This window comes from Haemorhous mexicanus, chromosome Z, assembly GCF_027477595.1.
Source record: "Haemorhous mexicanus isolate bHaeMex1 chromosome Z, bHaeMex1.pri, whole genome shotgun sequence".
NCBI lineage: Eukaryota > Metazoa > Chordata > Aves > Passeriformes > Fringillidae > Haemorhous > Haemorhous mexicanus.
The window spans coordinates 74,953,846-74,976,337 of NC_082381.1; the positions used below are offsets into that span (position 1 = coordinate 74,953,846).

A 22,492-nucleotide genomic window follows, 5' to 3' on the forward strand; every position below is an offset into this window, starting at 1 on the left:
AAATTCCAAAAATCAGACAGTAAAACTGTTGCCCTGTGATGGCATCACAGCCGCATATGAAGCCAATGATAGTCAGAGGAGATGGCTTAGGATTTCTCCACCCCCAAAATCAAAACCAAGGGCCCTAATGGGAACAGGGACAGGTGTGCCCTCTGCTCAGACATGCTCTAACACTCCTTAGGGTGCAGAGGGAACACTGGCTGAAGACAGCCAACATAAGGGAAGTTTATTGTCCAGCTCGCATTTCTTTCCTAGAAGTTCCTCCCTGTGGGGGACCCACTGCTACAAAGTGGCATTTATTTGGCTTTGAATGGACTCAAGCAGAGACTTGGGAGAGAGGTAAAGAGGAGGTTGTTCTCATCTGTAACACAACTGGAGCCTAATACTGCAGCTCTCTCTCCTCTTCTTAAGGATATCCACATCACCAAGCACAGCAGTATCAAGGCTCCATCCCTTTTTTCTTCCTTCTTACTCTAATAAACTCTCAGTGATACCCTATTCTATTCACAGCCAAAATAATGACCGTTTTCACACACAAAGACCAAAAATGGAAAACAGAATCATAACATTCCCTTGTTCCTTCCCTGTTGCTTTTTCATTCATTAAAAATGAAAAAAAAAAAATCATCCGAGTCTTCATTTATGAAAAAAAGGTATTACTTAAAATTATAACCAATAAATCTTTACATGAGCAAACAATTTCTTTCAACTGAAATATTGACTTTATTCAGATGAGCTTAAAAGACCTGCAGTATCACTGGGAATTTATTTCATAACAGAAACACAACTGTATCTTTTTTCCATTATTGTACTGTAAATGATCACCAAATGCTAATACAAAGCCAAGGAAAAAGGAAGAATCTAGTTTTGAAAATTAATTACTTTGCCAGAAATGTTTTCCCTTTCTTAGGCATGGAGGAAAGGTCTAAAGGGTGCATGAGAAATGTGTTTGCCCCACAGTACTCAAAAAGGCAGATTCAAAATACCAGGCTATGCATCCTAACCCAGAGAGGGGGCTCCAGGTCAAGGCCAGAAAAAGCTCCTCTGAGAGCTGTGCTCTGCACTGAGAGTGCTGCAGGAAGGTCTGGCCTGGGAGAACCTCCTCCACAAGGTCACCCTCAGCTCCTCTGTGCTGTCTCCTCACCGCTGTCCACAGCATCCCTCAGTAACCAAGGGAATACAAAATTTTTCTTGCCAAAATATCCATTCTGGTTATGTGTGTTCAAGAGATAATCAGAATGCCTTTTTAACTCATCACTATTAAAATCTCTGTAATATCAGGCAGGGGAGTAGAAAACGACTCATCCAGTCAGAGATGAAAAGCAAGCAGAGCTGTTTCAATATTCCAGCAGCAATTCTGACAGGCACAGATTCTGTCTCAGACAAAAAAAAATGACTTGAAGTACTTGAGTAAATTACTTCCAACTACTTCTGTCAGCAGTGGCTGTATGACACACCTCTCATTTTCAGCCATTGAAAAAATATCTGTAATATGTTCTTTGAAGACCTCTGGTGGCAAAGACTGAGCACTGACCTTCCCTCTAATTTCAATAAAAACATGAAATCTGCACCAGAGCGGCTCATGCAGTGATTTTGAAAGGAAATCCTGTGCACCTTCAAACAGCTTGCACAGTGGCTGACTGCAGTTTTGCTTTAAGACACAATTCCTGGAACTAATATATCACTGTCCTCATAATACCCAGCACCATGAACAATTGCTTAACTCAGAGCTGAGCAAATAATTATTTTAGCTTCTTTTTATGCTGCATGGAATTATCTATAAATTCCAAGTACTGTAGACATAATATTAGATGAAAGAAATAACATTTATTCAAATAGCTAATAATTATTACAGCTTTTTTCTTTAGCCTTCCTTTTTTCTGAACCATAGGATTAAGGTGAGAAGGGATGAATGCTTAGGACGTATTCTCTCTTCTTCCTCACTTCAAGGAAAAAATCCATTTTCCTTTCTTTTAGGAGTTTTTTTTTGTTGTTCAAGAAATCAAAATGATCCAAGCCACTCTGTACAACTCAAATTGTGGCTATAGATCATTTTGAACACTATATGCTAACTAATAATAAAATTCCGCTTTCTAAGATGTAAAACCATCTCTCTCAATGGCCCAATTCTACCTAGGTTTTGTTTCATGAATAAGCTTGTTGTCAACTTATCCAAATAGCTTTACTGCTTGCTCCTTTCCTTTTATCAGAATGATAACCTCTACAAAATCACAATAATATAAATGTTGTAAAAGGTTAAATTGTCCTCCTAGTATTTTTAGGTACTTATAGGGAGCTTTAGTATATCTATTTCTGCCAGATAGCAATAACCATTTATTATCAAGAAAAATGGGTCAGGAGTAAAAGGAAAGATTTTCTCAATTTGAAGCTTGATTTCACAAGAAAGGAGAAATTAGCATCCTATTTTTCAAAAAAGGCAGAAATGCACTCTTTCATCCAGAGATTTCCTACATATACCAAATGTCCAAAGAGATGCTGTCTCTTCTCCAATACAATCAGTAAAAAGCTCCTCTGTGCAGGAAGATGTTTTAGCATTTGAAGAACATAAATGTTTGATGAATCCAAGTCCTTGCAAGACACACATTCTCCTCAATGCTAAGCACTCCAGCCTTACAAATTAATTTTTTCTTTATTCAATGTTGTCATAGAACTTTATCAAGATCTAAGAAAAAAACTAAAGTGTTCTGATGCAGTTTAATTCCCCCAAGGTCTTAGCACAATTCTGGACTTAAATATCAGATCCAAAGGGCTCATCACCATGGAAAAAACCTCATTCTTCATATTATAAATGAGAAACAACAGTGATAAAGCTGATTCGTGTAGATATCTTTACATGTTTTTAAATAAAACATATTTAGAGGGGATTTCCCCATTTACTTTTTTACTGCTGATCACATTATAGTTTCAACTATACCATCTCAGTAATTCCTTAGTTAAACTACTGTGAAAACAGGAGCTGAAATCAAATATGTTAATTCCACATATTTTGCAACTTATCTTTCAACAGCTGCAAAAAATCCAGATGTAATATATCAATGTGTCCAAGTCTCATGGCTACACTGTCTTATAAAATTACTTCTGTTTTAAACCGTCCTATAAGCTCTTCACAGTCAAAAGTTACAGCTTGATAACAAAACATGATGTACTTCATGTGCAACTCTAACAAGTATCTTGTAGCTCCTGTGTGAATAAGTTATGCTGAGGGGGAAACTATAGGAAAATGAGCAAGTCAGAAGGATAATGAATGGTATGCAAGATATGTAGGGGAGAACAGCACCAAGACCTGAACTTGTTTCAGAGTCTCACACCACCATACAATTGTGAGTGAAATAAACATCAAAACCATTCAAGCAGTCATTTATCCCTGATGAAGTGTTACCAATACTTTTGGACTCTCCTAGTCTTCCTCACAGGTGGACAAAAGACATCAGGCTGGCACAGGACTGTTACTTTGATTGCAAAATGGGTGGTTTCAAAACTTGAGATGTGAGTTCTTAAACATCAAGGAAGAAAAGAATACCAACAGCTCATCTTTATTTCAGTAATTGTATAGAAGCCCTCAAGAAAAGCAATGAAGGCTAGTAGCATATCTGGTTCAGTGGAAAGGATACAATAACATCAAAAACATTCAAATGTCTAAACAAGGGAATTTCAACACTTTCAACATGATCCCACTGTCTCCAATTTACAAAGCCAAAACTAATCTCACAGAGAAAACAGAAAGATAAAGAGGAAAAAAATGAACACCCAACAGGTGAATCTTCATAAGGTTCAGTTATCTCTACAAGAACAGCTTGTTCAGAATATTGTAATGGATTTTTCTAGACGTTGTCTCCTACCATTTTATCCTATAGCTGTCTCATAGAAAAGAAGCTGACAAAGGTAGCGTCAACTTTGCCTTGAGCCAACAGGATCATAAATTATTTTTGTTGTTGCCCTTAACAGCACATTATGTCCCTTACCTTTAGTATGCACAACAAGAACAACTTGTGCCAAATTCTAATATCAGGAACTTGAACACAAAATAGGAAAATTGACTGAATCAAGCTTTAGTTATAGCTTTTAATGCTCAAGTATAATACATGGTATCAGCAGACAGAAATTAAAAGACTCTGTTTTATAAACATCTGCAAAATACATATAATTTATCATACAGACACCAACAAAGCACTGAACAAGTTAGCTCAAATACTAGCTGTAATAACTCTCCAACTTCATGAAAATCAGTGTAAGTTTATTCATATTGATTCTTCTAGGACTAAAGTGCTGAGAATATCACAGCTATTAAAATAATCCTCATTTCTTGAAAAATTGTATAATAACAATAACAATGATGATGGTGTTGCAACTAGGGTGGTGTAAGAATGTAAGCTGATCAAGTTTGTAGAGTAGTAGTATTTTTTCGAGCAAATAAAAAATAAAATTAGCCAGAATAAAATTAGACAAGCTTCTGAATACTTCTTCCAATCTGCAATGTTGTCTGAATTAAATTTCCCTCAAACAATTGTCGAGATCTAATTTGAAGCTTAAAGTTCATGGGAAACTTGCTATAAGAAGTTGTTTGGTCAACATGGTTCTAAAGCCAGTTCCCATTAGTGCATACTTATTTATTTCTTCCTCTTGTTAAATTGCCAGATTTCAGCTGTGATGAGTGAAAAACAGTGTTCTGTGATAGTTCCCTACACAGAACATTTCAAAAGTAAAAAGGTAAGTAATTCACTAGACTGCCAATGAACAGAAATTAAAACTTGAGCTATAACTCCCTCCAGCACTAAGCACAATTTTCTTGACTCTCAATCTTGTAAAACCAGATTTAACAACTGCACATTTAATAATCTGCAGATCTAAGGAATAGTTTAATATTCATTATTTGGCATTTACACTATGGATGATCTCAGGAAATACAATACAGTTGTCTCAGGTTCTAAAATCAAGATTCTCAGTTTTCATGAAAGTTGGAAGAGTGGAGATTTTGTTAGTTGATTGCTAAGCTTCCAATTCAAAAGCTTCCATCTAACTTCAGCAAAACCAGGAATCTGAGCCCAGGTGACTTGAAGTCATCTACACTAGTCAGGAGTGAAACAGTTAGGAGAGGTGTGGGACGGTGTTACTTATGAAAATGATGGCCACAAGGAGATCCCTCTGTTACATCATCTGTGTTAATCAGTCTCGTCAATCCTGAAAATTAGGTACTCACCTTCCTAAAATAAGAGGTAAAGTAACTACAATTATCTATCCACTTGGAGAGTAGGATAGATAATTGTAATTAGACAATGGCAAGACTGTCTTCATTTACATATCTGATATATTTACTCCAAACTGATGCTTTGAATATCTATTCAAGGTGAGGCTTTTTGATACTGCTTCGTTTTTTTCCCAAAAGACTTCACTCAAGTTCCTCTTCTGAAGTTACATAAAGTATAACTGGGAAAAGCTCAAAAATCAATGTTCCAATGGTTAAGAACCTCTCCAGATTCTGGGAAAGAGAGATTTAAAACTCTTCTGCAAGCCCAGGTCAGCACAATTTTCAGCAATGGCCTTCTGCATTCTTGGAAAACTCCTTAGCCATGAGTAAAGTAATGCAAATTCTTCATCTTTTTGCCTCAGAAAAGGCCACTTCTATTTTATTGCATCTCTCCAGGATTGTCTTCACATGCACAATAGACCAGGGAATGCCTACGAATATGAGAATTGCTGAGGGTGGCCTCTGAGTCTCTGCTTTTAGATATGGCTCTCAAGTGGCCTGCATGGACTTCAGTCCTTAACTACCTCTGCTCTACTTGAATGGCTGATACTCCAGTGACATAATTATCAACTGATCTGAGAATTTAGGGTACTAATGATATACATCTAGTCACTTAGGTTCTAAAAATGCCTAAAACCAGAGGTATCTAACTACTCTGAGGTCAAGAGCAGCACATATAGATGTCCAAACCAATGTCTATTACTCATTCCACACGCCTGAATGAAACAATCCATCTGCTTCAATTCTAATGCTTCGCATTTTAAGATGGTTTGTATTGATTGTTGCAAATGGAAAAACCTAAGTGGACCTCTAAACTCTCTTTGATAGATATTTTTTCTTGTTTAGGGTTTGAAGAATAGATTATATTGAGACAAAGTATGAGATGAGAAAACTCCTAAAAAAATAGCTGCAATAATTCAAAATAGTAAGTGCAAGTGCATGGTCTGAAATTTTATTTTACTGAGTGCAAAATATAAAAATTAATTTCTGCTATCCAGGAAAATATGGAGATTTTAAATGGAAAATAGTAAGCACAATGTCAAAAATTTCTCCACAGAGCCCTTAGCCCAAGACAGCTTGTGACTGCAGCAAAATGGGAAGCGCCACTGATGACAGAGGAAGGCCAGTTATTTTGGGGCATTGCTGTAGTAGGCCTTTTACAAGGATAGAAAACAAGCCGATCTCAAAAGTGACATTTGCCCAGAACTTGAGATGGATAATGAATGGCATAATCCACATAACAATGGGGAGCAAAATTACTGCTCTGTACTCATCCTTTGTGATCCTTCAGCAGTTTTGCCAAAATTGCATCATGGCAGTAATACTTTAAGTTTTTTCTAATGACTAAGCTTTTTACAAATGACTTTTATTCATTAGTAATTACAAATGCTGTTCATCAATATCCCTTTGGATTCTTCAAATGCTTTCAGTATTCTGTAATACATATTCTGCATATTACTGTCTAAACTAAATGTTTCCTTTTCAATAATTTACACAACAATATATGCCCAAATTACACACCAAGTTTCTTTTCTATGACAACATACTAAAAACAAAATGAAGAGTTCAGGTTATAATCCCAAGCATTATCTTAGGCCTCTTTTTGGTGATTTTGTCACAAAAGTATGCAAAACAAGTGCATTGCCCTGTGATTTGCAATATTCCCTTTACAGAAAATTAAATGCTGCATTTTTCTCTGTTTCTTTGACACACTGTTTTGATTCTGTATTTGCCTTTTGTGTTTTGTTACTTGATTAGTGAAAATAAGCCTCAAACCACTTCAAGATGATGTTTCTGCTGCCCATTTCACCCTCACTGTTTTTTAAAGAACTGGAGCCCTAAATGCATTATCTAAGGAAACACGAGTTAGACAAGCAACTGGTTCCAATTGCAGGTCATAATCTCCTGCCCCATCTACCTCATCTTGCTAAATCCTCCTAAATCCCCTAGCTTCTGCTCCTCTAATCATGAGGGTTAGAAGCTGCAAGGGCTGCTTTTCACTTCATTAAAATTTCCTTTTAATCTTTTATAATCTGTCAGCACAGTACATAAACACCCATCAGAAGCTTATTCCTTCTAATTTCACAAAAGGGGATAATTTTACTATACATTCCATATTTGCAAAGTTAAGCTGCACTTCACACCACCATAAACCTTGGTCAGAAGGATGAATAGTTAAGCAGTTGAGCAAATGGCATTTACCACTACAGCTGGGTGCATTATTCATTGTAAAGCATTTATTTGGTGAAGTTAAACCTTGGTTTTGCTTATGAAACAGTGAAAAGCTGATCCCAAATTATTTCAGTACATGGGGCTCTTTTCAGAAAGTACATTTGAACTGTGTTGTTGCCTGTGTGCCCCTTGCGTGACCGGCTGCCTCAATCAGAAAGATTAGTTTTCCTTCCTGACAGGATGACTAAAATTTCTTTTAGAGAGCAACAACTGGTTATCCAAGCAGATATTGAAGAGGTCATCTATCTTCTGCCACAAATTTTCAAAATTTCAGTGAGCAAATGAGCTTTTTTCTAAACATTCAATTCCAATTATTAAAAATGTTTATTTCCCCTAAATATACTGTTCATACCGTATAAGTCTACATAACTTACATTATTTTACACTTCAGTAGCAGAAATGTCTTCAGATACATCCTCTAGGAAACCACACTATACAAACATTCTCTGAGAGGTAACATAAGAGAGGTCTCACTCATGAGTGCAGTGATTTACCCTCACTTTCTCTCTCCTTCTCTTTGTAAAGGTACAGATAGATGTAAATAGGAAGGGATCACTGGAGGCAATCTAGTCCAACCTTCTACTCAAAGCCAGGCTAAATTCAAATCTTGATTACATTCTGTTCTCATTCTAACCTTTCCTTATAAGCACCTCATGACAGAATATATTAATGTTCAAGAAAAAGGGAACTGGCAATATTTAATTTTTAAACTGATGTTGGCTATATATGATTTATTACTCTTTTCTTCAGGTTGGTTGGTTCTGGTTTTTGTTTGGTTTTGTTGCTGTTGTGGGGTTTTTGTAAACACAAAGAATTGCGCTCCCCCGGTTTTTAGAAACAAGAAACAAATATGAATAACATTTATTTCTTAAACCACTGTAATCAGAAGACATCTCTTGGCATAAATACAGGTTTAGACCAAATACTACAAATTCTATTCTGTTAGCTGCAGCAGAAACTTTTCAGAATATCTTCCTGGAAGTGAGAATGAAGTAAGGAACATAAGGCTGCTCTAACTGCAAATGACCTCCTTGATTGTATCTACAGTACTATAAATGTTCTCATATTCCAATTTTTTATTTTTCTTTTTCCCCAGAGTACAGTGAAATGAGAAGGTGGTTATTTGGAGGAAAAAATTACCCATTTGCTTAAGGGAGGGGCTTTCCTTCCATTAGGTTCTCATCTGAAAGTCATGCTGCAAACACTTCTTCCATTCTAACATTTATATAGAATAAAAGAAAGCATGTGAATTTATAAAAAATTATAAATTCACAAATTTATTTATAATAATTTGTAATTTACTCAATTTTTGTTGATGCTACACATAATGAAGAATCTGCATCAGATCCAAACAACAGGGAGTTATCTTTGAAGTTAACAGTATGCAACATGAAAAACTTTTATGAAGTAATAACTAATAATTAAAATTCAGCTCCATTTAAAAGCTCCATGGAAGTACTGTCAACCTCTTTTAAATCTTCTGTCACTGATGTCAACATTGCATCCCTCTAGACTTCAGGTCCAGCCCGTACAGCATTTATATGCTCTCCCTCATCCTATGATGATATATCCTCTTCTGCCAAACAGATTATATACCATAACAACTTTTCTACTCTCCACAGGAAACAATAACTGTAACATTAAGGGATTTTAAAACTGCTTACTTCAAAACTGGTTTGAAATTAAATATCCTATTTCTGTAGACTGGAACTGAGCACATTTATTTTAAAGTATTGGATGTAGCTAAAAATTCCCTTGACTTTCCCTAATGAAATGAAATTCTGTAACCTTCCCAAGCATGATAGCTTTCAAGCTTTCAGTGTGCCACAGGCTCACTCCTTCAAATATTGCTGAAGACTGCCAAACAAAGAAAAAAAAAAAAAAAAAAAGAATGTCAAAGAAAAACACGGTCAAGCCCTAGACACAAAACTGAAACAAGCAGAACTAAAATATCCAAAATAGAACACTTAAATATCCAAAATAGAACACTTAAAAGTCTAGCCAGCTATTTCTCCTCCTGGGTGAGACCAAGCCAAAAAAAGTTAATAAGATACTATTATGATTTTTTAGAAATAATTAATATTTCTTCTGCTTAAAACAATGCCTTATGTTTTGAAGGATACAGAAATGTCTGCATGAATGCCTGGGGAAAGCCAGCTTGACTACCCAGTCCAGTTTTCCTTTTGAAGCAGTTCAAAAGGACTGGGAAAACCCGCTCAGAAGGACACATAGCATCTATTTCCCATGCTATCATTGCTTAAGCATTACAAGAAGGTTTACAATAAACTAAGACCTATAGGAAAGAAAGAATCAAAGCTACAATCACTGGATGAAAGAGGAAAATTGAAAGTATCAATTATTATTTTGAACAAGCAGTGGCAGACACATTAAATTTCAAGACTGAATTTTTCTTCAGAGGGGTTTCTCCCTCCACAGACTCCAAAAGGGGTGAAACTACTACATATGAGACATCTATGCTTTAGTTAACATTCTTTCATTAGGTAAGATACGTCTCTGGTTTGCTATTGAATATTTCCAAACTCTGCTTTAGCAGCCATATTCTTCACCTAAACTTCAAAGTACCTTTAAAGGACAAGAGAGAGAAGCAAAGACCCCTCGCAGGATTTGTGAGGTTGAGGTGTCAGCAATGACGGGGAGGCTGCTGCCCTGGCTATCGCACCTGAGCTGAAACACAGGATGCGCAGTTCAGAGACACCCAAAAGCATCTGAACAGAAGGACTTTGGGGGAACCAGGGTCTACTTTCTCAAGAGGGAAGACAGGCAAGAGCTAAAGAGGATCCTGAAGGCTGGAAAGCCTGAGGGTAGAAAGGATGAAGGTAGCAAAAAAAAAAAAAGCCCCTTTCTAAGAATCCTTCACCTGATTGCTACAGGCTTCCCATGCATACCCTTTTCTCTACACACAGCTTCCAAATGCTCTGGACTCATCCCGTCTCTGAACACATACACCCACCTGACAGCAGACCCCTCTTTCAGTCAATCTGTTCCCTAGTTGGTGTCAGTAGGATTTTGGTCATGAATTTTAGTAAGAGCATGTCTAGCCCAGAGATGCTTTATCTCATATTTAACAAATATATTATTACCTAACCAATGGAGCCACACACTTTACATTAGTTTAATCTCTCTAGCTAATATTTTTCAAGTTGGTAACTTTTAGATCATGTAAATAATCTATCCTTTCCTGTAAAGACATTTCTGTTTATAGCTGCAAAATGCACAATTCACTCTTAGTTCACTTAGTTTAAAGTTTGCTTATTGGTGACTTAACTATGTCTTCCCAAATGTTCCCTTAGAGTATTGAACTCAAATTGCACTCGGGAAAGTGCTTCAGTCCATCCTTCCCTTTCCTAGGCATCTCTCAAAAGGAAGGTAAAATGGCAATATCACATTTGACATTGAAACTTCAGCCAAGTTCCTTCCATTCATCCACAGATTCAATCAACGGCTTGCAACAAAAATATAGTTGATTTAATATAGTTGAGTTAGGCCATAATTCTTTGTGCACATATGACATTTTCAGAAAAGGTGTATCTCCAGAGACAGCAGTTGTCCAAACACAAGTCATTATGTTGATTTTGCTTAGTACCTCTTGAATGCCAGGCTGGCTGTGTTCTAATTCAGCTCATGGTCAGCATAACAATATGCTTACAAGAGGGAAAATCAGCACGCTTCAGAAATTCTGCGCTGCCCAGACCAAACAAATGCTTTATTTAGATTTGTATTGTAATGAAATCTGGTGGAACATTTTCAAAAGGCAGGTTAGTGTCTTTAGAAGTACAAAATCATCAAAATATCTATGTACCTGATAAATCTATAATAAAATTCAATTAAAAATACTACTAGGATTTAGGAATCAAACCCATTATATATTTTAAAAAATCCCTGTGGGAGCCTACATTATTGAAACATTAAGTTTCTAAGTTGGATTTTTTTAATAATCAGTTCCAAATAAGAATAGCATATAATAATGAAAATAGCCCATTCCAAATCAATAATATGTCATTAAGAAAAAATATAAAATTATACCTTGTTATGTCTTTTAAAGTTATAAAATAAAATCATCTAAATGCATATCTTTTGTGTAAACACAGTTACAAACCTAAATCTTATTATCCAACCAAAGAGGATAATAACTCTTAACTCCACCTCAATTTTATCTTTATGCTACTGGATAATTTCTCCAAAAAGAGGCATTGCTGTTTTCCCTATTCTTCTTTGCTTTCACGATCAACTTGAGAAGCTTTTTACAGCAAGTTCTGTCTACGTATTTGCACAGGATTTTCCAGAGAGTAGGCATATCTGCTCTACTGAAACAACAGTAAAATATTTGACATGAGCTTCTTAGCCATAACTGGATTAGAGGGGATCATTAATCACACAGGTAAAATACTACATACCTTCAGAAAGAGAGGTGTCCTACTCTGGCAGTTACCACTGGGAGTTTCAGGAAATGTTTGGATTTGCAATCTATGCTTGTATGCAGAACAAACCAACACTCCTATACAGATAACAGGGACCAAGTCACCACTGCCTAATGCTGGCTTCTGAAATGGGGAAGACATCTGGGCCTGTCAACGGTCATATGTAAGGAAGTACATACAGTATTGATAAGAAGCTCAGACACAAACATACCTTGAGATAAAACTGGAGACACAGAAATTCAGTGTATAGTCTTAACTGTATTCTTGGTGACAGTGCTCTGTCAAGAAAGGAAGATGTACTGTAAGTCATTTGCAGCCTGTGTATCAAATAAAATTTATACTGAATAAAAGCATAATCATGGACAGACACACAAAGATCAGAAGAGGGAAGGTCCAGGTCAATACCCACTATTTATCCAAATCTTTGCACATGGTTTCCTCCTACATATAGTGCCTGATCTACAAGGTGATCAGTAATTTATTTCCACAGAATTACAGAGTGGTAAAAGTTGGAAGACACCAGTTGTCTAGTCCACTCATCCTGCTCAGGGTAGGGTCACCTACAACTGGTTGCCCGGGACTGAGACATCTGTTTTAAGTATTTCCAGCGATGAAAACTCCACACCCCTCTTAGAGCAATCTGTTCTGGAGTTCAATTGCCATTAGAGAAACAAAAAAAGAACCAAACAAAAACTTTCAAAGAGAACTTCCTGGTTTTCAATTTCTGGCCATTTCCTCTTGCCCTCTCAGTGGACACAACTGAAATAGGCCTAGCCAAATCTCTTTCACTTCTTTCCATCCTATACATATTGATAAAATTTCTCCTGAGCCTTCTCTTCTCCAAGCTAAACAATGACAGAACCTGAGTTTTAAAATTCCAACACCTAATCACCTCCAATTACCTAGAGATATGTGTTGGTGCAGAAACTGACTTAAAAAAAACTCCAACCAAACAAAAAGCCTTTACAGGCTGAAATTTGAGGTTGAAATGAAAACCTGTATTGGGACATCTCACTGAAAAAAGCAGGCATATTTGCAGTGCAGACAGTCTTGTGTTATAAGCTATGCTTTCCAATAGTGAAAACAATCCTGTATTGTGTCCCTTGAGAGCAGTGATAAAGTGTACTGACTTGATTACTGGTTTAAAGGAATGCTGAAAACATAAAAAGAGGAAAGAAATACATAGATTTCCTTTAAAGGAGACACATTAAGATCAATTCTTCATTCTAAAAAAAATTAAATCAGGCAAAATTTAGTAGGAATGAGAAACATAATACAGAGAAGATTCTGTAAGAGATTTAGTTCAATAAATTGAGCTTCAAATAGTTATTAAAAGACAAGAATTATCAAAGATGAAGAATGAATGCTCACTCATAGACTATATAGGTAAAAAAAAACGCTTCTAACTATGCAGAAGCCTGGACAGACAAAAATTACTGCAGATACCTTTAAGTAAATACAGCTGAGCAGACACCATAAAGCTGCTGTCTGTCCTGCATAAAAGAATTATTTACCTTTCCAACAGCATAAACTATTTGGCGTTTAGTCCTGCAGAGACATAAAAAAGTACATATCAAGTGTTCTGCCTGTTTGCCTTTTTCAAGTGTTGTTTCAAGTGTTTGTGAATAAACTATCTGTTACCAATGGTAATACTGGTACCCAGATTATCTTCAAAGCAAAGGAAACAATTTTTAACATCACATCTTCACACTCCTGCTTAGAGACCAACAGGTTAGTTGCCCAGCTGAATAGTACGGCACACTTTAGTCTTCCTTCACTCTGAATTAAATATAAATAATGCCTTTAACTGTAAACCCCTGGTCCAGCAGGAGTATGTAGTGAGGTCCACAACTTCTTCCCTTTGCACCTTAACACACATTAATAAATGTATTAGTAGTTGCCATAAACTAACTCCTTGTAGCTTGTAACTCTTCTTAACCTACTTCTAGATGTAGGACAGCCAGATCTTTCAAGAAACTCAGTTCTAAAAAAATTATTTTACAGTGTATTTACCAAGTTTGCCAAGTAAACTTCAATTTGTCAGTATACTAGAGAGAGGAAAAAACCCCTGCAACCATTACTAGCCTCCATTTACTAACATCCTCCAATAGTTCATGGAAGTATTTCCAGAATGAGAACAGGGTGGGCTTCTTTAATACTATACTGGAAAGCTACTTTCATTACATCTATCAGAGGTATACTGCCAGTATATCAAGTTGTTGACAGACTCCCTCAAAACAGCTGATTCCAAGAGTTGCTCTTGTCTTAGGAAAAACCACTTCATGGACCTCCAGAAGGAAACCTTCATCTCTGTCTGCAATAAAATGAGTGTGTGTCTTCTCCAACAGAAAACCTGAATACAGAAGAACTATCAGGAGAAACTTCAGCGAACTTCTACATGACCAAGAAGGCTCTAAATATTGCAACTCCTTCTGAAAGGAGTTTCTCCTTTCCTTCTCCTGTCTGAAAGGACACAGAGCTATCTACCTCAACAACTTGGTGCAACATGACCCTGAGCAGGGGCCCCCAGCTCTTCCTCTCCGCTTGAATTCTCCATGTCAAGTCACTACTCCCAGCCTCATAATATGAAACAATGCAGGCAGAATTTTAAAAATCAGTCATCCACCTGAAGGTGATAAAAGTTTTAAGCAAAATAGCTCAGTACTACAGAAAATTGCCTCATTATGCAAAACCCAATCTTATTTTTAGATTATAGCTTATGCTCCCTTGTGTTACACTCCACTTGACCTGAACAGAAATTAATACAGGAAAAAGGATCCAAACTTGGAGATTTCCAAGCTGTGATTTTGAACTACCTTTTTTTGGTTTCTTTTAATCAGCAAACTCTATATAAAAGTGCTAAAGAATGATGTTCCCATGAGACTTAGAGGAGTACAATCATGGGGAATTTCTGGTAGCAAAGCTGAAGGACAGGAACAGAGCAGCTTCTAAGCCATTTTTTAGCTTTTAATAGATACACAATACTTTAATAAAAAATCCCAAATAAAAACAGAGCTTTTCTTTTTTTTTTTCTTACTTTATCATTACATCATCAAGGCAGAATTAAACACCCTATACAGATGAGTACAAGATCACCAAATCATTAAATAGTTTGGGTTTGAAGAGACATTAAAATACATCTAGTTCCTACCCACCTGCCACGAGCAAGAACAGCTTTCTCTAAGCCCCATCCAACCTGGCCTTGAAGATGAAATATTGCTGTACAAAGCTGCATACATTACAATGTCTCAACTTAGTCGGTGACAAAAAAGTAGAAAAATGCCTGTCAGTTTTTTCCCAACAGAAGGTGAAACAGTGCCACCCACTGTTTTTCCAGAGTATCCCCTGTTGCAGAAAGCTGAAGAAAGCTACATTGGTACTTCACATTCACTAGAGCAGCAGCTCATGCTAAGCCTTCCTGAATCCCAACACTGGGTTTCACTACTGGGTGACACATCTACAGTGGTATTTCACTCACTAGAAAAGTGGCACAAGGGAAAATTCTTTGAACTCACTCTACTACAGCTGAAGCCTCAAGAAAGACAAAAGGCCAAATCACAGAAAAATTACGAGTTTTTAACCCTGGGAAGCAGGAGTTTCTTTGACTGTACCTGTGAGTTTTCACAACCATTAGTTGTATGCAACTCAAGTGAATCTCAAGCCAAAGAGAGCAACACATTACACCTGCAATATGTTACATAAATTACACCCTGTAATAAGTTACATTATGTAAAATTACAATGGTAAAAATTGCCGTAGGGTCTAAATATCCAACTGCTTTTTTTTCATATCCTTCCAATCAATTTGTATTATCCCTTAATCAGATCAGAAAAGTATCAACCATTCCCTCTTAAGCTAGGTCATAGGTCATTCGCTATAATCAACACTCTTACCCACCAGTTTATTTTCTGTTACTAAAAGAAACATTTATGTAATCCAAAGATCAGGAGTTATTAGAACTGGTAACAGTCATGCATTGTTAAGACAAAAAGAACAATTAAGGACTTCCTTTAAAAAATAACAGTGCTTGTACACATCTTACTTACCTTATCTCTGGATGGTGAGAAAATGGCAACGCTTTCCAACATAGTAAAGTACCAGTCACATAAAGGTCTACAACTACTTGGTTTTCCATTAACAAAACACTTTGTAAGCCACTTTGCAACAGAAAGTGGGCTGTTGCTCATACTCAAGAATGTGCAGGCCAGTATTTCAATGATTCAGCATTCTGTTTAACAACAAACTACATGCCTCTTCTCAAGAACACAGGAAAATTCCAGAAAGGTCAAGGAGAGTGGATGAAATTATATGAAATTCTAGGCACACTTTACCTCAGAACCAGTTACACTTTGTTGATAGCTAAATACCCCTAACCAGTCATTATATCTCGGCAGTGGAGATAGGACAATGTGGGTAATGTTTTAAACTAAAAGATGGTTGATCCAAGCTAAATACACTAAGTGTTTTACAATGAGCATGGTAAACCAGGTTGCTCTGAGAGGTGGTAGATGGATGCCCCATCCCTGGAAACATTCACAGTTAGGATGGACAGGGGTCAGAGCAATATAATCTAGCTGAAGATGTCCCAGCTCACTACAGGCTTGAAATAAATGACCCTTAATGGTCCCTTCCAACCCAAACTACTCCATAATTGTACAACGTTGTATTTTATAACTCAGACATCCTCTGGCTGGGGCTCAGCTGTGGTCTATTAAAAATACTCCTAAGACATTCCAGTATCAGCAATGAAAACTCAAGATACCAACAGGTGAAATCAAGGACCCAGACTGAAGAGAAAACTGTAGACTCTAAATGCATTTGAGAGTTCTCTCCATGGCTCTGGAGGAGATAGTTTAAAACTGTGTATGCATGTTCACAACACAATCTTTGGAAGCAAGTTTCATCATGTCTGTACTACCACATCTAAAGATTTCCCTTACTGTGTAACTAAATTGCCAACCATTTATTAAGGAACTTTTTATTCTGAGCTACTTTCTCTTTAGAATGAATAAGCATTGAACTCAAGTACAAAATCAGAAATTTCATCACCAGTGCTGAGTATCAAGACAGCTATTTCCTAGTGATACTCAGCTGGTCATATGAATTAATATTTTGTTGTGACAGTTTAACATGGACCTGTGGATCTGGTAAAAAACATGCTCACATGACACTGAATCAGCAGAAAAGGCTTTTAAGAGTAAATATACAAAAGACTTAAAGTATTCCAGCCGTTTATTTGCCAGTGTACAGTATACATTAAAAAAGAAAAGAGAAAGAAGGCCTAAATAACATAAAATATGTATATAGTGTTTGCTAGACAAATACCTGACTAAATTGAGGCATACCTTATACTTCATGGAGTCACAATGAAGTTCAGGCACATACTTAATGTTTGGTTTAATGGTTTACAACTCTTTTGGTCTGTTTAGTAGAAAATGAACCAACTGAAGCAGAACTTCATCATTAAAGCCTTTCACATTACCATCTTCCACAACATCATACAGTGGCTTACTGTCTGTACTCCAACAAATGTTCTTTCGAGGGTTGCTTTTAATAGTTTCTGCAGTTAGTGCTAAAGTATTTAGCTGGTAACAAAAGAAAGCAAAATATTTTCCATCAGTCACTACTGCCTGCGATACAAAAGGACGGGTCACATCTGCTTCATTCCAGAATCCTACAAAATAAACAAATACAAGACTTAAGATTTCTATCAGCACAAACACCTAAACGCTAGTCCCAAAACATAGAAAAACTCTGGGAATTGCAGCCACTACTTAGTAGGGAAAAAGTCCTGTCTGGTGTAGCAACACAAGCATTTTTTATACAGACTAACCAAAACACAATCACCCATATAAAGGTTATGTCTAAGATCAGGGACACAGAGGCATACTTGCATTTTGTACACAGTCCCCTATCAACAGTTGATTAAAATCACTCACTCATCAGCCAAGTGACTTTTCCAAAACAGTTAAGTTACTAATGCATCCAAAGTCCTGCAAGGGAGCTAAGGGAAAATGTCTTTTTACTATTTCACAGCTCTAAAGATGCAGTGAGCATTGTTTAATGACAAAAGCCTGCACATATATGCACAAACATAACTGACTATAGTAACCAACCTGAACACTACGTCAGTAAGTGTTACTGTTTCAAACAATCCCTACTGAGCACTAACAGTATGTTATGCACTTATGCACACGCACTAGTTATACACAGATATTTTTTAAGAATATTACTACTATGTGCCACAATGCTAGGAACTGTTACAGAAGAAAAAAAAGGCATAGATTTGAATAATGCTGCCCTTACAACTTATTACGCGTTCACAGCTGACCAACTCTGAAGACAAGACTTACTCAACTTCAATATTTTACATCCACAAAGGAAGCTTTCTAATCCCCCATTACATTAAAAAAATTGATTCAGAGCCAGCAATATATACTATACTCAAAGAATTTTCTTGTACGTATTGTTTCTCAAGTGAAACTACAAGCCATCAGGTGTCCAAGCACCAACACTAAACAATAATTATATTTACAAGAATAAGTTAAAGACTGATCTGGTTTAACCATCCAGTATTCTGGGACTTTTTTAGAAAAATGTAGGCATACAATCCCAATGTAAGGTGGCTAACATTTTTCTTTCGTTCCTAGTATTTTCATTGAATTGAAATTATTGAAACAAGGGCTAAGAAACACAGCTGTTCCAGAGGGAAAAAACCTAAAATTGCTTGATGTCTACCACATTTCCCTCTTAAGGAGGAAAGAGCAAGTGAAAGCAATAGAGGTTTTTGCACAGGCTTACTGTTATATATGGAAAAATATTTTTCTCTGTATTTAATTCCCCTGTATACAAGTATTCCAAGTCTCAACTAACTCTTTTATTAATTCAATTACATCTGCAAAGACTTACTTAAAACACAGTCTTCAGGAAAAAGAAACACAAGGAAAAGGCGTTGGGGAGAAAAGGTTAAAAAACTTTACAGTAGGCATTTATAACCAGGAAAAAATTATCCAGCTGACTATCTCACCTTGATACATTGCTTGTGCTGCTGTCCAGGCAAAGAGACTTGCAATTCCATTTGATCGATAAACAACTTCGATTTGATCCTCGAGACGCTCTCTTATAAACCTCTCCCGCTTCAGTTTGTCAGGAAGGAGATGGAACTGGGTATGTCCATAACAGCATGGATCTGCCACCTTTGCTCCTGCGCTCCCCAAAACAAAACTATCAGTCAGAGAAAGAACACTCTTTATTACGCATACAAACACACATCTTCACCATCAGACTCTAAAGCTAGAACCCCTACTGTAGATCTGCGAGGAGCTGCCTACTTCCAAAAGGAAAGAGTCCACATCCTAAAATTAAAATTTCCCTGGAGATGTATCAAAATTCAAAGTTTTGTGTCAATTTTCTATTCAACTAAACTTCTTCAAGCAAATTTGGACACACAGTACCGCATGCACAGGAGAATGCTATTCCCCCTTGCCTAAATGCAATCTCTATAGAGATCTATACATATATTTATACAGTATACTTATAAATAAAAATACAGAAGTTTGTCTGCTGATGGGAGAAGAAAGACTGAGGTGGCATTAGTTTTGGGGTTGGATTTTGTTTGATTGGTTTGCTGGGATTTTTTACAAAATAAAAGTTAATATTCCAGAATTAAAAACTCTTACCTATAAATACCTTATTTTCATACTGTTTTTTGAACAATGGCAGTTTGGATGGCTTGTGATCAATAACAGGAACATCTCCAAGATCTGACTCCAGGGGTACAACCTTGAATACAACATAAGAAAGAAAATTGTCTTGACGTAAGACAATTTCTGACATCAGATCCACTGTAATGCACCACTTCCTAGTCAGACAACAGAAAGTGCAAGTCCTGCTTACATACATCATACAGATAGCCTTAACTGAAACTCATTTTCTTGCAAGAGAAATTCTCATCTTGTGATGAGTGTCAGCACAGTCATCTTGTGATGAGTGTCAGCACAGTCATCTTGCATTAATTTTTCCACAACACAAAAAATGTGATATAAAGCTAAAAAAGCTGCCACTTGTCACCGTCTTTTAGCTTCCATAGAGAAAGAGTAAAAACATTTCAATCAGCAGCCAATAAACTAACCTGAACCTGCAGACTGACTTTGCAGATTTAGTTTATTGCACAACATTTTAAATTGCCTAGACAGTTCTTCCAAAATGCCAAGGTTTGTAACATCTGATGACACTAACAGAAGCAAATTGTACAACTAAGTCAGTCATAAAACTGTGAAAAGTTCTGTAAACATAAACATTTACAGAACAAACAATGTTTTTCTGTTTGGGGTGGAAATTGGACAACAGACACCTTCAGTGGCTACACTACCACTGTATAAACCTGCAAGAAAAACATTACAATATTGAAACAGAACATACTTCCACTGAACTTGAGCATTCAAGAAATCAACTGCCAAGCAGTAACAACAGGCAGGAATGCTCACGTTCAGTTTATGTGTGCTTTTACTTCATTTTTTTCCTCCACTCCTATTATTCTTCTTCAGTGAGAATATTCCACAGCACATTTCTCATTCTTGCCTCTGTTTCCAAGCAGAGAATGTTAAAAATTTAATTTAATTAAATATAACAACATGCAATTCAAAGTAAAAAGAGGATCAAAAGTTCACAAGACTGGCTCAATACCCACAAAGCCATTACCACAATGTAGTAACAGTATTAAGACTTGAAAAGATACCCAAATGTGCTGATCAACTAGGTCCTCCACAGACCACCTCTGCATGCTTTCAATGGCTGTCAGAAACGAAAGTGAAAATGCATGGTATTAACTTGCTATTGAAAACATCCCCACCTCGGGAAGCTGCTTTGGTACACGGATCTGGAGGTGTGGGCTGTCATCTATTTGGAATCGCACAGGATCAACTCTACCCTTTCGATGTCCATGAACAACAACTTCCTTACCATGATGCCAGTAATAGTTAACTTCAGGGTTTAGATCTGAAACAGAACAAGAAACACAAAAAAACAGTGATTCGCCTTTTGCATTTAAAACCCTTCCCATTCTTCTGTAGCTGCAGTGAGATACAACTCTCAAAATCCATATAAAGGATGGAAACAAATTACTAGTGATGGTCTGAACAAATGAGATACACCAGCGACAGTCGTGCCGGCTCGCAGACTAGCTCTATCGCCCAAAGGCTCTCACGTCCCCTTCCCTGCCAGCCCCGCTCCGTACCGAGGGAGGAAGCAGCCAGCAGTGGGTTGCGACCGGACAGGGAAGCGGCGAGGGTGGAAACCAGTTGCGTGAGGAAGGGGCCGGGCGTGTGATCCTGGTCACGGTAGAGGAACGGCCGCTTCTTGTTCTGGTAGAAGCTCTCCTGGAGAAGGGCGTCGCAGGCCAAAGAGCGCAGCTCGCCTATATCCGGATACGGCGCCGCCCCAGCCGAGGGCTCCGGGGTTTTCGCGGCCCCCTGCGCCTCCGCAACCTCCGGCGCCTCCGCAACCCCCGGCGCCTCCGCAACCCCCGGCGCCTCCGCTCTCGGCTCCGGGGCTCTGCCGGTCTCGGAAGTCGCTCCCGCCGTCGCTACCGGGGGTTTCGCGGCCGCAGCTCTCGGGGGCATTCCCGGCACTAAGACGGTTTTTGTGAAACTGCGGTACCAGCGGTCGGCGTTGAGGGCGAAGGTCTGCGGGTACACCATGTACTTGGGCCGCTGCAGCTTCCCGTACAGCCGCAGCTTCTCCTCCACCGTGGCCGCCGCGTGCACCCGCTCATTGAAGCGCTGCAGGCGTCGCAACTTGGCCGCTTTGCTCCTGGCCGTGATGGACGCCACCACGGGCGGGTAGAGGGGGCTGGCGGGCGGCGAGGGAGCGCCGGGCACCGTCTCCGAGAACCAGCGCCGGCCGGGCCGCAGCAGCCGCCGGGCCCCCAGCGCCGCCATCTCGCGAAACGGCGGACCGGCAGAGGGGCCGTATCCGCCAACCGCGGCAGCTGATTGGCCTCTGGGGACCACGTGATAAGCGCGTTTTCCGGTCGGTGGGCGGGTTCTCCTGAAGCGGGGCCTGCCGGGCAGGAAGCGGCGGGGCCTTGGGAGTCACGTGGCTGGAGGGCGCCGAGCGCCCTCGCGGCGTAACGCGGAGGAGCCTCTACGCATGTGCGATAGAGGTAGTATGGCCTCTCCCGCGGGGGAACTATAGCTCCCAAGATGCTTAGCGAGAGGCGGCCGGAAGTGCCGGGCCTGGCGGCAGCGCCCCGGCCCCGCTACCGGTCTAGTCTGCCCGTGTGGTGCTTGGTGTGGCGATGGGCTGGGAAGCGACTGGGCTGGGAAGGAGTCCTGAGATTATCGAGTTTGGCATGTGACCGAACACTACCATCTCAATAGACTGTGGCACTGAGTGTCACGCCGTTTTTCCTTAAATACCCCAGGGTACGGGGACTTCACCCCCTCACGGGGCAGCCTGTTCCAATCCAGTATCTTATCACCCTTTTCCGTGAAGAAATTGCTCGTAATGTCCAAGCTAAACCTCCCCTGGCTCAGTGGGAGGCTGTGTTCCCTCGT

The 22,492-nt window shown here is 38.5% G+C and overlaps 1 protein-coding gene across 2 annotated transcripts; it reads right to left on the reverse strand.

The window, feature by feature from the left end:
• Positions 1-17,150: 17,150 nt before the first annotated feature.
• MRPS30 (mitochondrial ribosomal protein S30) lies at positions 17,151-21,908 on the reverse strand. Of its 2 annotated transcripts, XM_059873952.1 has the most exons (6): positions 21,458-21,908; positions 21,172-21,421; positions 20,788-20,933; positions 19,616-19,718; positions 18,964-19,140; positions 17,151-17,610 (listed from the first exon to the last, which is right to left on the reverse strand). In XM_059873952.1, exons 1-6 carry the CDS (start codon positions 21,872-21,874, stop codon positions 17,342-17,344), a joined length of 1,362 nt encoding a protein of 453 aa, XP_059729935.1. In that variant the 5' UTR covers positions 21,875-21,908; the 3' UTR covers positions 17,151-17,341. The 2 variants fall into 2 exon arrangements, with proteins under 2 accessions (XP_059729935.1, XP_059729934.1); XM_059873951.1 differs by having other exon boundaries at positions 21,172-21,908.
• Positions 21,909-22,492: the final 584 nt, after the last annotated feature.